This window comes from Crotalus tigris, unplaced genomic scaffold, assembly GCF_016545835.1.
Source record: "Crotalus tigris isolate CLP2741 ecotype Arizona unplaced genomic scaffold, ASM1654583v1 scf7180000019173.45859301935:6455823, whole genome shotgun sequence".
Classification (NCBI taxonomy): Eukaryota; Metazoa; Chordata; class Lepidosauria; order Squamata; family Viperidae; genus Crotalus; species Crotalus tigris.
This window is the reverse complement of record NW_024097414.1, coordinates 4,888,307-4,907,921: the sequence shown is the minus strand read 5'-3', so window position 1 is coordinate 4,907,921 and position 19,615 is coordinate 4,888,307. Positions and strand designations below refer to the sequence as shown.

Sequence of the window (19,615 nt, the reverse complement as noted above, 5' to 3'; positions counted from 1 at the left end):
TGGAATGGAATGGAATGGAATGGAATAGAATAGAATAGAATAGAATAGAATAGAATAGAATAGAATAGAATAGAATAGAATAGAATAGAATAGAATAGTGGAACGTAGAGTAGAATAGAATAGAATAGAATAGAATAGAATAGAATAGAATAGAATAGAATAGAATAGAATAGAATAGTGGAACGTAGAGTAGAATAGAATAGAATAGAATAGAATAGAATAGAATAGAATAGAATAGAATAGAATAGAAGTTGAAATTAATTGATTGAACCTTTTTTTTTTTTTGCACACGGCGGCGGAGGCCTAAAGCGAAAAAGGTTTTATAAAACCCAGCTGAAGGCCTAGGACTGGGGCGATGGTACACGGGCCCATAGAGAGGGCTCTGCATGCCACCTGTGGCACGCGTGCCATAGGTTCGCCACCACAGTCATAAGGTGAAGAGTTCCCTTGCATCACACCTAAACAAAAAGCTAAAACTGTTGCGTCCTTCGCGAAATGGCAAGACATGAGAAGCAGTTGTAGTTCTCAGGAACTCTTTATTCTTAGTTCAGCTTACAGTTAGAAGACACCAGCAACGCCCAAAACTCCTGGCCTCTTATATAGGCCATCCCCGGGTCAATCTGCAACTTTTGGCGCGCCAGCACTTGCGCATGCGCACAAGTACTGGCGACAGCCTGTCTGGTCCCGGGCAACTTGCACCTGCCCGGGACCGTTTGCAATGCCCCGAGCCTGCTTGCACAGGCTCAGGACATAACAAAAACTACGACAGAGAGAGAATCTGCCTGCTCTTGGCTAAGGTGGAGGATGAAAGACAAAATGGTTGAAACCAAACAGGCGTTCTCCGAGGAGCTGTTTTTTTTTCCTGTTGAGGTGTCCAGGCTACTGGGGTTAATTCTGAGGGACGATTGAGAACTTATAACTGACTAAGAGAGTTGAAAAGGACCTTGGAGGCAGGAGACCCTATTCCCTTCAGGACAAATGGCTGTCCAAATTCTCCCCCCCCCCCAATATTTTATTAATTCTTTATAGTCACAAATGCTTAATATTCCTGCGTTTCGCCAACTCATCAGGGCTATCATTTTCAAGTCAGATGTGGTGCCGCCAAGGCTTTATTGATCTCATTTTCTCGGCAAAATGCTTATTAATGTTATCTTGTTACCCCTTGATGCATATGGCCTTCTGCGGCGGGAATGGCAGGCTGTAATTGTCTCTTGGCACAGAATTATTCAGGGTCCCCCCCTCACTATCTTGAAGAGAATAAAGAGCATATGCAGTTACACTAATGACTTCATTTCTAAAGGGCTTTGTGTACTGTGGAGGGGGGGGGGCGCATCAGTAACGAATTACACCTAGATTAACAATAATTCATTTTAAATATCTTACTAGAAAAGGCTGTTTTGATTGCTAAATGCAAATATTTCTCTCTTGCTCCGTTTCCTTTTTCTTCTGAGGCTGTTTTAAAAAACTGTGCACTTCCTCCATCGTCTTGCTGAAAATAATTTGGATAATTTGGATATTCCTTCCCTTCCCCTATCCTTCCCTTTCCTTCTCTTCCCTTCCCTTCCCGTTCCTTTCCTTTCCCATTCCTTTCCTTTCCATCATTTTCCTTTCCCTTCCCTTCCCTTCCCTTCCCTTCCCTTCCTTCCTTCCTTCCTTCCACACTAACTAAATGAAAATAAGAAAGGCTAGGCTTAAAATGTTGGACGTTATAAACCGGATGTTCCCAATTCCAAAATTCAGAATTATTGTGTCATACTAGAGTAACTGCATATTGCATCAAAATATGACAGTAATCGGCTTTCCGGATGTTGGCAAACATTGCTTTTAGTCCATTATTCTGTCATCTTCCTAGAAACACAAGAGATTTTTTTTAAAAAAGAACAAACACAAAACTTTTCAATGTGGTTTCAGGGTTCTTGTTTGCATTTACACTTCCCCAACTATTACCTAAGTGGGTGTGTCTGAAAAACAGCTACAGAGCCTGTTGTTATCTTTAGAGTTTCTTTATTATGAAGAACTCTTTCTTGGAGAGCAGTTGCCCTCTTCAGATTTTACATTTGTATGCCACAGGAAAATGTAATTTACTCTTATTAAATTCTTGTTATTTCTCCACATAACTAGTTATGAAGTACTTGTACAGGATTCCAAGCAAACATTACACAAGAAATAAGAATAAAAGTCTCTGTTATCATCATGAAATCTTTATGATTTCAAAGGCCAATTGGCTCTCCTGGCCTGACTGGACCCTGATTTTGAACTGTTCTGGTCTTCTCCTATCAGCTGGTCCAACCAAGGAAGAATTTCATTAATTTCACTTGAGGGGGTGAATATATAGAAAACGATTTAGTGGAATGGCAGAGATAAAACGCGAGTTACAAAACAAAGCAACTCGAGAAACAGCGAACCTGGCAGATTTCATCCATCTTTATGAGCAGGGATCTTCATACAGTTAAATCTCCTACAATTATATACAAAAAAAAGAGAGATGGAGAGAGAGTTCATAATAGCCAGGTAAAATACATTTTCCAGTTAAGAAAATAGTCCTTAAAAATGCATAGAAATTCCATTTGGAGGGTGGGAATCTCTACTATACCTTGGTTTAGGTCCTGTGAACGATCTTCAAGGTGATGGGTTTTGTAGGTCTTCTGAAGATCCCTTTTGTGGCTAACACCAGTGGGATCTGCAACAGGAAAGAGGTGGACAAGATATATTTAAATACAAAGAAATAAAATATAGGGAAATTCAGGGCAAGGTCTGAATTTCTTTCATCTATTAATTCTACCTAATATAATTCTATCATTAGGTTTGACTGGCTGGGAATGATGGGACTCAGAATCCACAAATTTGGAAGAATCCGCCTTAGGGAAGGGTGTTGAATGTTTTCTAGAATTACTTAATTTGAAGGTGAGTCATTGTTTTAAGAAATTTCAGTCTGTGGGTTGTCCATTCCAAGTGACTGTAGCATATTGGAAGATAGATTTTGAAATCTCATTTCGCCCTATAAATATATTTCCTAGTATATATCAGTGTTTTCCTATGATTGCATGGGGTTTTTGATTCTTGTCATCCCATAACTGGACAATAAGTTCATTTTTAGAAGAAGAAAAAATAGCACCCAGAGAGAGAATTTATCTTCTCTTCTGTAGCTTTAGTTGAAGATAAGTAGCTGCCAATTCACAGCTGGTCATTCTTGAGGAAGAAGGATGAGATGCATCCTCCAGACATGATTCAGAAGAAGTGATCCAGAACTTGCATGAGTGCAGATCTTCACAATTCATTATGCAGAAGCCAGAAACAAGATGGACTATCTTAATGAAGACTATTGGTTCTGCACTTATACAGCAAAGTCCAAATCACTCGTTCCTGGTGAAATCAAATCAAATCAAGATTATTACTGTCAAAAACCAGAGACCTGATCATGTTCAAGGCATGCTCAAATGTTCCTACCACTGATGTTGCTAATACTAGCACTGAAGATGTTGCCTAGTTTGAGTAATGAAACTTCTGCAAGAAAACAACCAAGCTCAGAGAGCACCAAGGACTTATTGGTCGTTCCTATTCTCATGCTTTGAAGGAGCATTTCATTACTCAGACCAGGTAAAATCATCCATGCTAGGGACCAGTGTAGGAGCAACATCTGAGCATGCTTCGAAAGAGACCGGGAACAAGTGAGTTGTATTTTATATGGGAAGATATCAATTTATTTCTAAATTAGTAATTGCATTTCTCCCTTGTGGAGTTGGATCCATGCTAGAAAAAGAAAGAGTTGGGCCAAGAACACGGCTTTGGAGTTCATGCCTCTTATTTTCTTCCAACTGGGAAGCAAGAGTCAAAGGGTTAAGCTGCAAAAATGCAAGCTACATCTTCCAGATATTTGATGTTATGTTGGCTGCAGGTGAAGCGTTACCTGTCGAGCATTTACCCTCCAGAATAGCTCTGTGCGTGACACTTTCATTAGATCTCCTGTCTCTGCTACTGAGAAAGAAAGGGGGGATTTGATGCCAATGTGTTGTTTTCCCTCCATAAATGAGCACAGCTCAATTCCTGAGCCTCACCTGAGTTTCTTTGCAGGGCTGGAAGGTGAAATGCTGCATCAACCTGGCTACGGCGGCCTTCATGGTAATGAGAGCGAATCTCATCCCGATACAATTCCTAGGACCGGCTCCAAAAGGCAAGTAAGTATAGGGGTTGATCTTCTCCTTGACCTCTTTGCTGAATCTGTTGGGACAGGCCAACATTCAGTCAATTGCAGTAGTCAGCCGGTCTAGAAAAAGGACAGGCAGAGCCTGGGGGTGGAGTCAAAAGAGCAATCAGCCTGGAATCATTACATTCTCACAAACGGTCTAAGTCCAATCTCTCTTGAATTCCCTTAACTCTTATCTAGCTCACAGTCAGAGTCTTGCATGTAGGCATAAACAATTGAATTGAATAGAATACAGCTGGAAGGGACCTTGGAGGTCTTCTAGTCCAGCCCCCTGCTCAAGCAGGAGAACCTATGCCATCTCAGACAAGTGACTGTCCAGCCTCTTTTTAAAAATCTCCAGTGATGGAATAAATCAGCTAAACTGGAGTTTAACATGTGGTCCTGATTCTTCACACCTGACAACCACCAATTCATTCCATTCTCATTTTAGCAAGTTGCATCTCTTCTGAGGCCTTTTGTTGGTGGAACCTTTCAAGTGGATCCTCGGGGCAGCAGATTCTTCAAGGGGGCAGGTTGGAAGAGTCTTAGAATGGCACCATTAGCCCTTCAGGGAAGCCCAGACCAGGTAAGTGAAACCAGGAATACAACAAAGCCTTTACTCTAAGGTGAGAGTAACAGAATATTGCAAGTCTGAAAACTCTTCTCTTCTCCTCTATGTTTATGTTCCAGAGAAATAGGAAGAGTCCCTTCTGAGATGCTTCCTCCAGCCCTATTCCTGCTCTGGACTTAGATGTCTTTTATCAGACCATTGTTTAGGCTGCGGATACTTCCTTCCATCTCCCAAAGTCATTCTCACAGCCCGTTACAGGCACCCAATTTGTCTGCCTTATGAGCAGACAAGATCACCTAACAAGCATTTTGTCAGGAAGTTTCAACTCATTCTGATTTTTTCTTACCATCAAGTCATTGGTTATGAGAACTGGAAGAATTAAAAAAAACCCATAGAAATATCAAAGGGTACCTTTCAGGTCTAAATTGATCAGGTTCAGGCCAGTATTCTGGATCATAGTGCAAGATGGTGGGAGGAATCATAATGAACATCCCTTTGGGGATGGTGATTCCATTTAATTTGATGGTTTTCTTGCACACTCTTTGAAGTCGCCTGGTGCTTGGATGCTTTCGTAGAGTTTCGCTGAGGACCATATCCAGATACTCCATTTGCATAAGGGTATCATAGGTGATTGGAGCCTAAGAGAGGGGGGAGGGAGGGAGAGGGAGGGAGGGAGGGAGAGAGACATAGAAAAAACTTGCTTATTTTGTCCCTAATTAAGCTTAAAAGTTAATATCTGTATCTAGAGCAGAAGATCACAAACTCATGGAGTCAAGAAAGTTAAGTCCTGTGGCTTTCTGGATTCTCTCAATTTCCCACAGTCTTTCCTAGGATGTGTTTCGAATCTCCCATTTTGTCCTACAGTCCTTGAAGCTCTTCTGTTCAGATAACAACAAGGTCCAATACCGTGGTGGGTTTTTTTTGTTTATTTGTTTGTTTGTTTAGAATATACTAGTCACTGAACTCAAAGGGACTCTGAATGGCATACAAGACTGGACAATCCATAGAAACAAATGAAAACATCAAGTGAGCATCTCAGACAGAAACCATCTGGTAAACAACACAAATCAAACAACACAGACACCTTAGCCTAGACAAACAATAATTCACCAACCGCAGGCCTGGGACCCAAGCCAGGTTAGCTGGCTTGCTCTTTTGAGAGAACGGCATATCAACAACAGCTTGCTTTGCATTGTGTTGTCACATCCCTATCGCTGTAGGAGGTGACATAGTGTTACCATAGCAACATACTCACTATGGATTGCATGTTCTAAAGGTGCAAAGTGTAAGAAGTGTTTTATTGTGGTTGTCATCATCGTTGTTAATAGGTTTTCCTTAATGATTAGAATGTTCTCAAGGAGGCCATCAACTCAAGGCTTTGATGTGGGATTTACGCCATTTTTCCACAAGAAAGCACCAACCCTAAATTCGGATAGTTTAGCATTTGTTCCATCATTGTTTAGCAGCTGATCTAAAGGAAAACCAATTATGTTCAAAGAGCTACTTCAATCAATCAGAATAGAATTGGAAAGGACCCTGAAGGTCTTCTAGACCAACCCCCAGCTCAAGCAGGAGACCCTATACCATTTCACACAGGTAGGTATCCAGTCTTTTCTTGAAAACCTTCAGTGATGGAGCACCCACAACTTCTGAAGGCAAGCTGTTCCACTGGTTAATTGGTCTCACTGTTAGGAAATTTCTCCTTATTTCTAGGTTGCTTCTCTCTTTGTTCAGTTTCCATCCATGGCTTCTTGTCTTGCCTTCTGGTGCTTTGGAAAATTAGTTGACTCCCCTCTTCTTTGTGTCAGCCCCTCAAAATACTGGAATGCTGCTATCATGTCACTTCTAGTCCTTCTTTTCATTCAACTACACATATGCAATTCCTGCAACCGTTCTTCATATGTTTTTGTCTCCAGGCCTTTAATCATCTGAGTTGGTCTTCTCTGCACTTTAACCAAAACCTCAACATCTTTTTTGTAACGTGATGAGCAAAACGGGATGCAGTATTCCAGAATGCCACTCATCTGGAATATTAAATATCCAGCATCCTGGATACTTAATATTCCAGATGATGGGAATCAGGGCGGAGCTTAATGGACATAGTTGAAAGCCTAATTGCATCAAAGTTGAGTCCCACCTACCTTGTTAGGCAGAACTATATCAATCTCTTCCTGAAGTTTTTGCTGTATGTCAGGATGGATGGCCAGTTCATATGTCAAATAACCGAGGGCACTGCTAATGGTCTCATAGCCAGCAAAGATGAAGATAATTGCTTGAGCCAGAATCTCACTGTCAGTCAAACCTACATGAAGAAGAGAAGAGAGAAAAGTTGAAGGCCACCTTGTGATGCAAAGAAACCCTAACTCAAGGAACCATTGGAGAAAATGCACACGAACGGGGTCATCTTTCTTTATGGATCCATTGGCAAGGCGTTCTTTAGCCTGGTTTCCTACAAGGTTTAACTGAAGTTTATAGGTGGGATCAAGAAATTGTAGGCTGCATCCAAGAAGATCTGAATTCTTATGAAGGTTTCCCTCAAACCCACTAACTTTTTAAAAAATATTCCTAAACTGTCTCAGTGCTTCTTTTCTTCAATGAGAAGTTTGTCTCTCTTGCCCACATTGTTTTATTAATTCCCACAAGCAGACTTAGCAATGAAAGCTGGTTCCGGTTTGAAGACATGACCGTTGACGATGGTTTCAAATTATTACCTTTATAGGTGTGATTGACACCATTCATCTCATGGCTTGTCAGTGAGTTTTGAGATTCTATCATCAGTTGCAAGAAATCCACTCTTCCCTGCAATAATAAGAACATTTCAGAATGCTTGCTTCTTGGCAACTTGGCCAGAGTAGTATTTACACAATAGCTACAACTTCAATAACCTGATTACAGCTATGCCATTTTATTTAGAAGAAATCCCCTAATTATTTCCAGATCATTGGTTGCAATGCTACGTTTTAATTTTAAAGGGATTTAATACGGGAAAGGATTGGATAAGCTTATACCTAAAATGGAATGCTATGTTTTATTTTGAATCTAACAAGAGATGATTGGTCCTGCCCAGGATAGAACCATGTCTGAGTCAACCAAAATCCCAGAGATTGCCATCACAAAAGCTGGTTGTATTGATCTTAACACAATATGTTTATGGCATTGCTTTATACAAGAGGCCCAGTATGTCAAAAAAAAAAAAAAGAAGTTAGATTTTGATGATTTAACAGAATAAAAAGGGACCTTGGAGGTCTTCTAGTCCAACCCCTGCTCAAGCAGGAGACCCTATACTATTTCAGACAAATGGCTATCCAGTCTCTTCTTAAAAGCCTCCAGCAATGGAGCACCCACAACTTCTGAAGGAAAGCCATTCCACTGATTGATTGTTCTCACTATCAGGAAATTTCTCCTCAGTTCTAGGCTGGTTCTCTCCTTAATTAATTTCCATCAGTTATTTCTTGTTCTGCTCTCTCTGATGCTTTGGAAAATAGGTTGACCTGTTTGTGACAGTTCCTCACATATTGGAAAACAGACACCACGTCTCTTGGTTTGAAAGAGCTACTATGAAGCTACTTTGCTGGGAAAAGATTACAGGTATGAATTCCCGATTCTTGGTGTGTGTTTTTCCGTGAATTAACTTAGTCATGCAGGCTTTTTCCGCACCATTGGACCCTCTTTGGCCCTCTTCTCTTTCAGTTTTGTTATGGACCTTGCGAAGAATTCCACGGACTCGTTGGAAAAAATATTTACATTCATCTTTTCAAGAAGAGGGGTTAGCCATGGGGCAACATCTGGAAAGAGAAGGGAAAGCATTAGAAGAACACGGCAGATGCCATCAGCAAATAGGTTGTGAGTTGCTTGGAAACAGAAGGAGATGGTTATCAAGACAGGAGACATTTATTTGAGATGTGTAATTAATTATTTAAAAGGGGGAAGTGGTCGTGAGATTCAGTGCCGTCAGCCACGCAAGATGGTGCCGACAAAAAGCACACCCAAAAGTTCCACTTCTAATTTTATTGTAAGGTTACACTAATGGAATCTTGTAAGTCTGGAGATACCCCTGTCCCCTTTACAGTCTAAGAAACTAGGAAGGGTCCCTTCTGAAATGGTTGCCACTTCCCATTCCTTCTGTGGGCTCAGCTGCCTCTTATCTGACCATTGTCTAGTCTTCACCTCTTCCTCCTCTCCCTCAAGGCCATCCCCACAGACCATGACAAGTGCTAAACTGTGTCAGAGGTTACAAACAATGGATTTCAAAGCTGAAGGTAGAACCAACCTACATAATAAAATAAACAGTGGAGAAAGGAAGTCAGCCGTCATCAGTTTTTGTGCCTGTTGGACAAAGGGGTCTTTGGGGTTGTTCATGGCATCCGTGTCGACACCAAAAGAGGTGCTTGTGACCACATCCATACTGTAGGCACCAAAGATTCTGGAGAAATATAAGACACGAGTGGTCAAAATAAGGAAAAAGAAGGAAGAAGGCCCTCAAATGTCCATCTGTATGCTTCCATTTGTATATGTCAAACTTTTATGCCCGGAACACTTTCTTTAGGTGATCAAGATACAGACCTGGATCTGCTTGTAAACCTCTGCTAGATTTCAATTTGATCTAGATTTTCAACAGTTTGATCTGGAACATGAAGAGTCTTTACTTTTGAGACCTAGATTTTGAGCTTGATCAGTTTTTTGAGGCACTATGGGATCTACTCCAACAGATGCAATTATCTACCTGATTGTCTTCTAAAATGGGATCTCGATCTACTGCCAGATTAAGATAATCTGTGGCTCGATCATGGCTTATCTTCAACTGACCTGTTTTTTTGTCCATTTGTGAGGGGTCCTTGGCGCTCTTTGAACTTGGATATTTTCTTGTAGATGTTTTATTACCCAAACTAGATAACATCATCAGTGCTAGCGATAAAACAACCATCCTCAGAGAGCACTAAGGACCCCTCATTTCGACCCTGAGTTACAAATATTCTCCTCTTTTGTTCATTTATCTCTGTACCATCCAATTTATCTAAAGCACACTTCATCATTTGGAATACTATAGAACTAAGTAGAACGGTTCTATGGGATCTCCATTGCCATCTGCTATTTTCTCCAGAGAGGTTCTTCCACAAGTTTCAATTGCTAACATCCTCAACTTTCCTCTTTTCCATGAGCTGTCCAGGCAGCCATTTTTGTCATCTCAAGAAGTGAGTTTCCAAACAGAGGACCACCATTTCTCCAGAGCCCCCGGCCCACATAGTCAGGCTGTTACTCACTTTTTAACGTCCACCAGTTCTTCTCGATCTGCTTTCTTCTGCAAAAGCACTAATAAATTTTTCACATAGTTCTGAATGATGGGAAACATCTTAGGGAGAAGGATGGAGACACACAAAATGCAAATAAAGGAGAAACAGAGCCTAACTTTTTGTCTATAGCAAAATCAGCCCTAATATGTCCTTCCCTCTTATTCCTCACCTCTTTTAGCTTTCCACTGGTGAAAGTGGGCGAAAGAACTGTCCGAATCCTCTTCCACTGCTCATCTTCTGCTGTCACAATGGATGTCTTCAACTGGCCACGGGGAGCAAAATTCTAAGGGACACATTTGAGAAAGAGAGAGGAATGGATGTCCATCTCACATTAGGAAGAGCAAAAAAAAACAGGAGAGGCTTTGAACACACCATTGCGATGTCCATCTAGACTCGTCAGCAACCAGCCCTGCGCTTACAAAAAGGCAAAAGTCTTATCGCCGTGCTATAAAACTCAACAAAACTCTACAACTTTACAAAAGTCTAGCTCCCTGATGAAATATTCCTGCTGGTCCTACTTGACTATAATCTAGGTTCACACAGATGTTGGTTTGCAGGCCATTGTTAATCACGTCAGGTGAAAACCAAGCATTCAGACACGATGCTAAGTATAGTTATTATTTACAGCTTGGTTGTGTTTATTTAAGGGTTAGCAAGTTGGGTCAACATTTACTTCTTTGTGTTTCAAAGTATTTTGCCAGCCTAGAAACACCCGTAACTGTGCAAACACAATTTTTATATTTTCAAGGCAATCTATCTACACCAGGGGTTCTCAACTTTAAGACTTGTGGACTTTGCTGGCTGAGGAATTCTGGGAGTTGAAGTCCACAAGTCTTAAAGTTGCCAAGGTTGAGAACCCCTGATCTACACTGACTTCCAAACAAGCTTCCCAAATCGTTTTTAAAAGGCTGGTGCATTTAAACTTAAGTCCTTCCTAAGTTTATTCCTCTAACTATTAAGCAACCTGAGACTCCTCCCTCTCTTATCTAATTGTTTCCTAAGTAGCATCTCTTTCCTTCTTCCCCCAAGACCATTCGCACTGCCCATTACAACCTGGTCACAGGTCTTAAGGGACTTCTGGAATGAGAGCAGGGATGGGGCTAACCTGACTTGGAAGAGTGGGGAGAAAATGTTCCATAGGGAAGTTGCCACTGAGAGAAGGCCCATGTCCCAGGACCCACACAATGTAGGTCCCTGACACAGCTTGCAAGGTATCTTCTCTTGGATTGTAATTATCGCACTCTGACTGTCTATAATCAAAGCGTTTTTCTCAACGTTGTCAGAATGTCTGCAAAGTTGAAACTCACCCCACGATTCAGGAAGGTGGAATAACTCTCTTTTATCAGTACAATTTTAATTATCTCAGGGTCAGTTATAGCCAGAATGGGCCGTCGTCCATCGTAAGTCCTAGAATAAATGATCAATTGATTAAAGTCTCTCCGTTGAAGTCTGGCACAGATAGGGCTATATATCCATGAATGAGGGGAACAAGCCCAGAAAACTTTGCCAGTCGAATAAAAAGGAAATAAATACTCACCCCCACATTTTACCTATTTTTTATAACAGACCATATCAAAATTGGATCTTCCCTGTAACAGAAACATTAAGAGTGAGTGTCAAAGGCAAAAACCACACTTGGCAGATCTGAGATCAAACCGTCTTGCAATCATTCCTTGCCATAAAATTCCCAACACAGATTTGCAAATATCTCTAATCACCAATGATCAGGAATCGCTTACAACTAATCCCCAACTTGTTTAACAAATGTCTCACTTAGCAACAGAAATTTTGGATTCAATTGTGGTCATAAGTCGAGGATTATCTCTGTATTCAGAGTGGTTAGATAATTAGTGAGCTTTGCAAATAGAACAGGGTTCGCAAAGCTGAAATAATGACAATATTAAACTAAAGCAATTTTCCAACTTGTTTGCTTAGGTAATAGGTTTTTCACACCACACTCCCAAAAATTTAAAGCCAGTTTCTTGCCAGGCTCAAATATACAAGCAGCTGTGTTATTTATTGCTTTTTGCTTTACAAGGTAAATTTCTCAGCCCTTGATTAGACTAAACTAGATTAAAACTGGGCGACAGAGAAATCGTAAGATTCCCTGCCTCTTTTTGATTTGTCCTCAACAAACCAATCCCAGCACATTATGTCAGGATTCATTTTCAAATGTCTAGTGCTTATTCTCCAAAGCACCTGAGGACAGGACAAGAAGCAATGGGTGGAAGCTTGTTAAGAAGGGATCGAATCTAGAAATAAGGAGAAATTTCAGTGAGAAACAATTCACCAGTGGGATGGCTGGCCTCCAGAAGTTGTGGGCGCTCCATCACTGGAGGTTTTTAAGAACAATAATGGACAACCATTGGTCTGAAATGGTATAAGGTCTCCTGCTTGAGCAGGGGGCTGGACTAGAAGACCTTCAAGGTCCATCCTAATCCTATGATTCTATCTTCTCTATGCCTCCTGCTGCATGAACAAGTTTTCTTGAAAAGGTCCACGCAATATCTTAAAAACCCAAAGCCCTAAACCCCAGTTTGCAAGTCCTCTCTTCCGTGACAAACCATAAAGATCTGAAGCCTCTCAGAAATCTGCTCTTGAAATCACGCCCAGAAAAACAGCCCGTAAACTTACATAACGAAACCCGAAGGCCGTACCGATGAACGGGAGAGGCATCGGGCCCGGAATGCCCAACTTCCTGAAGACTCCATAAGGCCAGACGCCGTATCTGTAAAAGGAGAATGTCTTTTTTTTCAGGGTTCAGGAGAGTCTGGATAGGGATAGCGAAGTGATAGGTGGAAGGAAAAATGTCTATCCCACCAGACTTGAACGGCCCCATTTAGTTGGATGGAATGCATGCATCTGGGCTCTTTGGGGACTCCAGGGACCCATGTGCACTCTGAAAGAACAGTGCAGAGAAACCAAAAGAGAACTTCCTATTTCTCTTCAGTGTGACCGTATAGATCAGGGGTGTCAAACTGCCGGCCCACAGGCAGGATGCGTCATGGCGAAACTGCGGCCACCCCATTGCCGGCAATGGAAAAAAAGGCGCGACATGTCACGTGACGTTGCGAGTTTGACATCCCTAATATAGATGAATCAGAGATATGGGAGAGAACATATGGGCAGTCCTCAACTTACGACCACAGTTGAGCCCAAAACTGATGTCGTTCAGTGAGACAATTTCTTTAGGGGGTTTTGCCCCACTTTATGACCTTTCTCGTCACGGTGGCTAAGTGAATCCCTGCAGTTGTTCAGTTAATGACTCAGTTGTTAAGTGAAGTTGGCTTCCCCATTGACTTTGCTTGGTGGAAGATCGCAAACGGGGATCAGTTGATCCCAGGACACTGCAACCGTCACAAATACACGCCAGTTGCCAAGCCTCTGGATTTTGATCACGTGACCCTGGGGAGGCTGCAACGGTCATAAGTGTGAAAAGTGGTCCTCAGTCACTTTTTGCAGCGCCGTTGTAACTTTGACCGGTCACTAAACAAACCGTTATAAGTCGAGAATGACCTGTATCTCGGCATCCTGACGGTCTAAAAATGCCAGTCTAAAAATGCAAAGCAATCAGTGTGCTGCTGAAATGGGGGCAGGTAGTCCTCATTTTACGACCACAGTTTGGAAGCAGGTGGTTGCTAAGTGACTTACACCTGATTTTACAACCTGTTTGGCCACTGTTTGACTTAACAACAGTGGCAAAACGGGTCATAAAATCAGGTGTAAGTCGCTTAGCAACCACCTGCTTCCCTGCAGTTTTTAAGAGAGTCATGTGGCTGTTAAGCAAACCTGTTGTAATTCAGATAGTGGCTAAACAAATGGTTCTAAATCAAGGACTATGTGCCGTTGCATCAGGAACCTTCATGGGTATTAGATTTAAATGTGGGATATTGCCCATTTAACCCTCGGTGGTGGATTGCATCACAACGCACGGCCAGGAAGGAGACACTATCTATTTTAATTCTGCAATCTGCAAACAGATCAATGCACCGCTAAAAGCAGAAGAAAAAGCTCCACTTTGGTTTGCTGCAGATTTTTTTTTTTAAAAAAAAGTTACATTCTGTTTGAAAGAAATTAGCTTAGCTGTTAAAAAATGGCAACATTTCCCCCCTCCCTTAATAAACAGAACACAAGATTGGAACGCAAAATCTCCCAAAATCTTTGCCAGAGGCAGTCAAACATGTTCATGTTAACTCAGGAATTAATCATTTCATCTCGCAGCATCTTCCTCCATATATATATATATATTTGTGTGTGTGTGTGTGTCCATGCTCACAGCATCTTCCTCCATATATATATATATTTGTGTGTGTGTGTGTGTCCATGCTCACAGCATCTTCCTCCATATATATATATATTTGTGTATGTGTGTGTGTGTGTGTCCACAGCATCTTCCTCCATTTCTTTCTCCCATAATGACTTTGTAAAACTGTTTAATAAGCACTGGCCATTGATAAGCGGGGGCTGCTGCTGCTTTTGCAGAAATCTTCATAGAGAGATAACCTCAAGGTAAAAGCAATCATTTCATAAAGCAATGGAGGCCCAGACTAGCAAGAAGCCCTAAAAGCTTGAGCAAAAAATCAATTTTTTTTAAAAAAGAAAGACAAGTTTTCTTTTAGATCTTCTACCAGCTCAAGGCAAAAAGCAAAGTGGGGAGAAGAGAGAAATAAAAATGCAACTTAAGACATATTTACTGCTGAGAAATCAGAGCTGAGCTGGCTTTTCTGGCAAAAGATTCTGTAGGTATCCATTCGGGGAAGTTCTTTTCTTTCAATCTGAACTTCTTCCTGGTTCTTTATCTTTTCTACTTAATTTTTAGGTAGATCATGCGTGTAGGGTAGACAGATGTGTGATGGAGGATCTAAAGGATTAGGTTGTGGTCACCAAAGATCAAAGGCTTTTTGATAAGACCATCTAGTAGACATCAGGCTACACTCAAGAACCTAACAGGTCAGACTCTGCTCAGATTCCAAGCCCACCCTTGTAAATAAAATCACAATTCAAATTTTTAAACACCTTGTGGAATATTTGGGTAGCCAGGAATGATGCTGAAGCAATAAATAGGCTTCTGTAGAAGTCTATGGTTTCACCAATGGTAGATCAGGTCAACTGGAATATGCAAAGATTGCCTTCCTCTCTCTCCATAGTAAAAAAATAAGTGGCATAGACAAAATAAGTCTGTGGAATTTGACTCTAGCTTAACAATAAAGCTATGCAATCCTATTTCAATCTTGGACATGTTCAATTAAAGCCAGGAAAGATTTCTGCTTGAGACTCAGATATGTTGACCAGATCAGTTAAGGCAAGCCAGCAGCTTGTCTTTGTTCCTATAACTCAACAGACTATCACCCACAAGACTTTATTGATTGATTTGCGGGACGTGAGGAGCGAACAAGGCTGAAATTCATGCAGGCAGAGGAAGATGGAACATCATGTTTTACTTACAACATCAGAAGGCCAAGGAATAAAATGAGAAGTGTCCAAGTCTCTAGTGAGAAATATGGAAGGTGATCCATCCTGGATTTTGAGGACCTTGAGTTACTCCTTCTGCTTTTGGAAAGATTGATGGTTTGAGGGAAAATGTTGTCAGAAAGTACTACAGATTCAAATCGTTGAGAATTGTGGTTCCTACCTGCTTTCAGATCAAGAGTATGTGAATTAGGCATGAAAGTTAATGAACAGGAGGTGGAGTATAGCCAAAAAAGGAGAAACTCAATTGTCCAATCACGGTTCACATAAGCCAATTTTACACTCTGGAGGTGAAAAGGTCTTGAAAATAATTGATCAAGTTAACCTTTGAAAAATCGTTTTTAATGAAGAAAAAAAAGAATAAGGCAAACTGGGTTTAAAATCACATTAATCTGTAAAACCAACAACGTTACCAAATTCCTTCCAAGCCTTAATAGGAGTTTATGATTGCCAAAAAGATCCCAACCAGCCAACAAAGCAGAATTACATGAAATAACAGTTGAACAGCAATAATGTCAACAATATCTATAAAATATATAAAATATTGATATTAAGAAGCCAGCACCAGGAGCTGAGAGGTTTTATCTACTATTGCACAAAAACTTGCCAATATTGAAGTTACTGAATATAAAATAATTTTTCCAAATTCTGGACTCTCAGAGTAGACAGCCATGGAGAAGACTAGGTAGAAATATTCCGTAATAATTACACATATTAGATTCAAGTTTCTTCTTCTTATGTTGAAAAATATCTCTGTGTGACTGCCATACCATCTTTCTCCAGGGAGGAAATGGTAATATTGGTGCTTTAAAATTATATCTTGGTCTAGTGGTTAAGGCGCCTGGCTAGAAATGGGCACACTGTGAGTTCATGAAAGGCATGAAAGCCAGCTGGGTGACTTTGGGCCAATCGCCAGGAGATGGTGAGTTCTAGTCCTGCCTTAGCCATAAAAATCAACTGGATGACTTTGAGCCAATCGCCAGGAGACGGTGAGTTCTAGTTCTTCCTTAATCTTGAAAGCCAGTTGAGGGACCTTGGGCCAATCCCTTTCTCATAGCCCAGCCCACCTCACAGAGTTGTTATTGTGGGGAAAATAGGAGGGGGAAAGTGTGTTGGATATGTTCACCACTTTGTTTACAAAAATAATAAAAGCAAAGAAGAAACAAACAAAACATATAATGAATTAATTAAAACCAGAAACCAATATTACTTGGGGGGGGAGAGAGAGAGAGAGACATTATGAAATGTGAAAAGCTGCAGACTGTATTGAAAGTACATCGTGTGCAATTTAACCCTAGCAAAACATGCTCATCTGATCAGCTCTTGGCCCTTTACTCTCCTTGGATAAGAATTCTGGATCTCTGCCATCTTCCTGGTGGAAAGTGGGCTGAGCACAGATTGTGACACTGTCCAGCAGCGTTCAGAGAAGTTCATGCCAGAAAAAAAGGTCAAAGAATTATGAGTTAACAACTCTGGGTCAGGAAAGTTTGTGTGATGCAAAGTAGAAATTCCTGGCTTATTAGGCAAATGTTGATCCAACTGGAGAGTATGGAAGGAGCATCAGCTGATCCTTCTCACTCATTCAACCAGAAAAGAAACTGAAGTTTGATTCCAACGTCCCATAACCCTGTTTAATTGAAAATGGCCAGGCTAAAGTAGGAAATACCTTTTCTACTGTAAAATGGTGCCTTTTGAGCGTAACAGGTGGTTAAATGTTTTTCCTTTGGAGTATGCTATCCAGGTTGGTTATCTAGGAACAGTAAACTAATATTATTCAGCACTAAATAAAATAAAGCCAATGAACAACAGAATAATAGAGTTGGAGGGAACTTTGGAGATCTTCTAGTCCAACCCCCTGCTCAGGCGGGAGCCCTGTGCCATTTCAGACAAATGGCTGTCCAGTCTCTTCTTAAAAATCTCCAGTGATGGAGCGCCCACAACTTATGGATTCCCCTGATTGATTGATCTCAGTGTCAGGAAATTTCTCCTTAGTTCTAGGTTGCTTTTCTCTTTGATTAGTTTCCATCCATTGCGTCTTGCCCTGCCTTCAGGGGCTTTGGAGAACAGGTGTCCCTCTCTTCTTTGGGGCAGTCCCTGAGATATTGGAAGACTGCCATCATGTCTCTTATTTATGACTAATTATGAAACTACTTTACTGGGAAAAGATTACAGATTACAGATATGAATTCCCAATTCTTGTTATTTTTTTTCTGAATTAACTTAATAGCACCCACAACTTGTGGAGGCAACTTCTGTCCCACTGTTCTAACTGTCAGGAAATTTCTCCTTATTTCTAGGTTGCTTCTCTTCCTGATTTGTTTCCAATGAAATTTTGAAAGCTCACCTTCTCCTATAGATTTTACAATTATACTTATAAAAGTTATTGTGTGTCCATTTTTGGCTGTAATAATGGTGTTAAGCTTTTATTGTTTGCTATGTTTTCTACTTGTGATAGTGTTAACCACTCCAGACCGGTTTGACCAAGAGCGAGTGGACTATTCAGTGGTATGTAAGTAAATAAACAGATTTAAGGTGCAGCTATGTTTGGAACATTATAACTCTTCTACATCTTAGTTAGTCCCATAAAATTATTTCTCTCCTGAGCACATGGGGAACCAATGTCTTGTGCAGAAAAAAATGAAACTGTGCACCAGAACACAAGATCCAGGGGTATTAAAAGAGAAGAAAGCTCCTGTTTTAGCCTGGTTTTCTGCAACTTTGGACTGTCTTTCTCCAAAAGTTACTCCAGGGGTTGGAATTGTAGTTCCTATCTATCTTGAAGACCCCAAGAAGCACAATCATTTTGAACAGAAAGAAGAACTTTGTGTATTTGAATGAGATAAACTCAAAGAGTGAACTGGTAGAAGATCTAGGTTAGAGATAAAATGAGTTCAGAACATCTGCTTCTGGGCACAAGTATTTCTACAGAGAATTAGAAATAGTACATTGTTTTTTGGCACATGGGTGGATGTTCTAGTGACAGATAGATAACCTGCTGAGTGACCCACGAAAAAATATCATCCAACAACTGTTTAGCAACCCAATTTTTGTGGTAGGACACATCATCGTTCTTTCTTTCTTACCTCCTGTGAATGTCTATAATTTCTAAATTTATATTCCACAATTGCAGCCTAACTTTTGTGATATTTGTAGATGTATTAGCGGATAAAGTAAAGACACCTAATACGGTTTTTCCAAAACACCACCAAAGGTAGGAGCTAAAAGAGGGATAAAGACAGATTTGGAGCAAATTTACTTCTTAGTAGATCTGATATCATAAATGCAGCTAAAAACATGTTCAAATAGGACCTTTAAAAAAAATAAAAATAAAACCAGGTTTCCAAAGGTAACTGTATAGAAGCCATTGCTATAGAATTTGGAGGTCACTGTGAAGAATAGATGTATTTATTTATTTATTTATTTATCAAGTTTATATTCTTCCTCTGCCAAATTTCAGATAGCAATGGGAATCAAGAGGAGTTGACAAGATGGGAATCTTATCCAGGAAGGGACACTGGAATCAGGCGAAGGCAAAAAAGGCAAGATGGAAGCTGCAGCTGTACAATGTCTTCATGCATCACAGATACTACATATCCCAAACACCCAGCTTAGAATGATACCCAACAGTCTGAAGAGTGTCTAGCTATTTGTGTCGTGGTTTAGCTAAGGGCAGAATTGCACAAAACAAAAATAACGTATTGGTCCTAGGTATACAGCTTTTAAAGACATTTTTAAGACACTGATTACCTACTTATATCTGACAAGTATAGGTCACAGATGGAGTGTTGGGATGAAGAAGGTAGGATTGTAAATAAAAATGTTCCTTCAGAGCAGAAGGAGGATAAACATTGGCTCTGGACTTATGTCTTCTCCATGGGTTGGAGCAACCATGATTCATCATGGATAAGATGTTCTTTGAAGCCAATGTTCCCCTCATAAGGTTTTATTATATCATTATTATTGTGACTGTAGTTATTACTTTTTCAGACTTCACAAAAGGTTAGCAGAGTTTCTTCTGAGATGATGCAACTAGTAAGTGATATTGCTTTCTCTAATATCCTTTCTATCATTCTGTAGGCGTTCTCATCAAGACTGCTACTT

General features: G+C 40.5%; 1 protein-coding gene across 1 annotated transcript; it reads right to left on the bottom strand.

Annotated features, from left to right (window-relative positions):
- Positions 1–1,987: 1,987 nt before the first annotated feature.
- On the bottom strand, positions 1,988–15,670 carry LOC120315817 (cytochrome P450 3A9-like). The gene is given in 15 exon segments (XM_039360781.1): positions 1,988–2,458; positions 2,594–2,680; positions 4,056–4,218; positions 5,166–5,392; positions 6,896–7,056; positions 7,466–7,553; positions 8,412–8,539; positions 9,029–9,177; positions 10,016–10,104; positions 10,215–10,328; positions 11,353–11,452; positions 11,583–11,598; positions 11,601–11,634; positions 12,680–12,773; positions 15,491–15,670. Coding segments are annotated over 14 exon segments (1,515 nt in total). The 5' UTR covers positions 15,562–15,670; the 3' UTR covers positions 1,988–2,458; positions 2,594–2,599.
- Between the last annotated feature and the right edge of the window lie 3,945 nt (positions 15,671–19,615).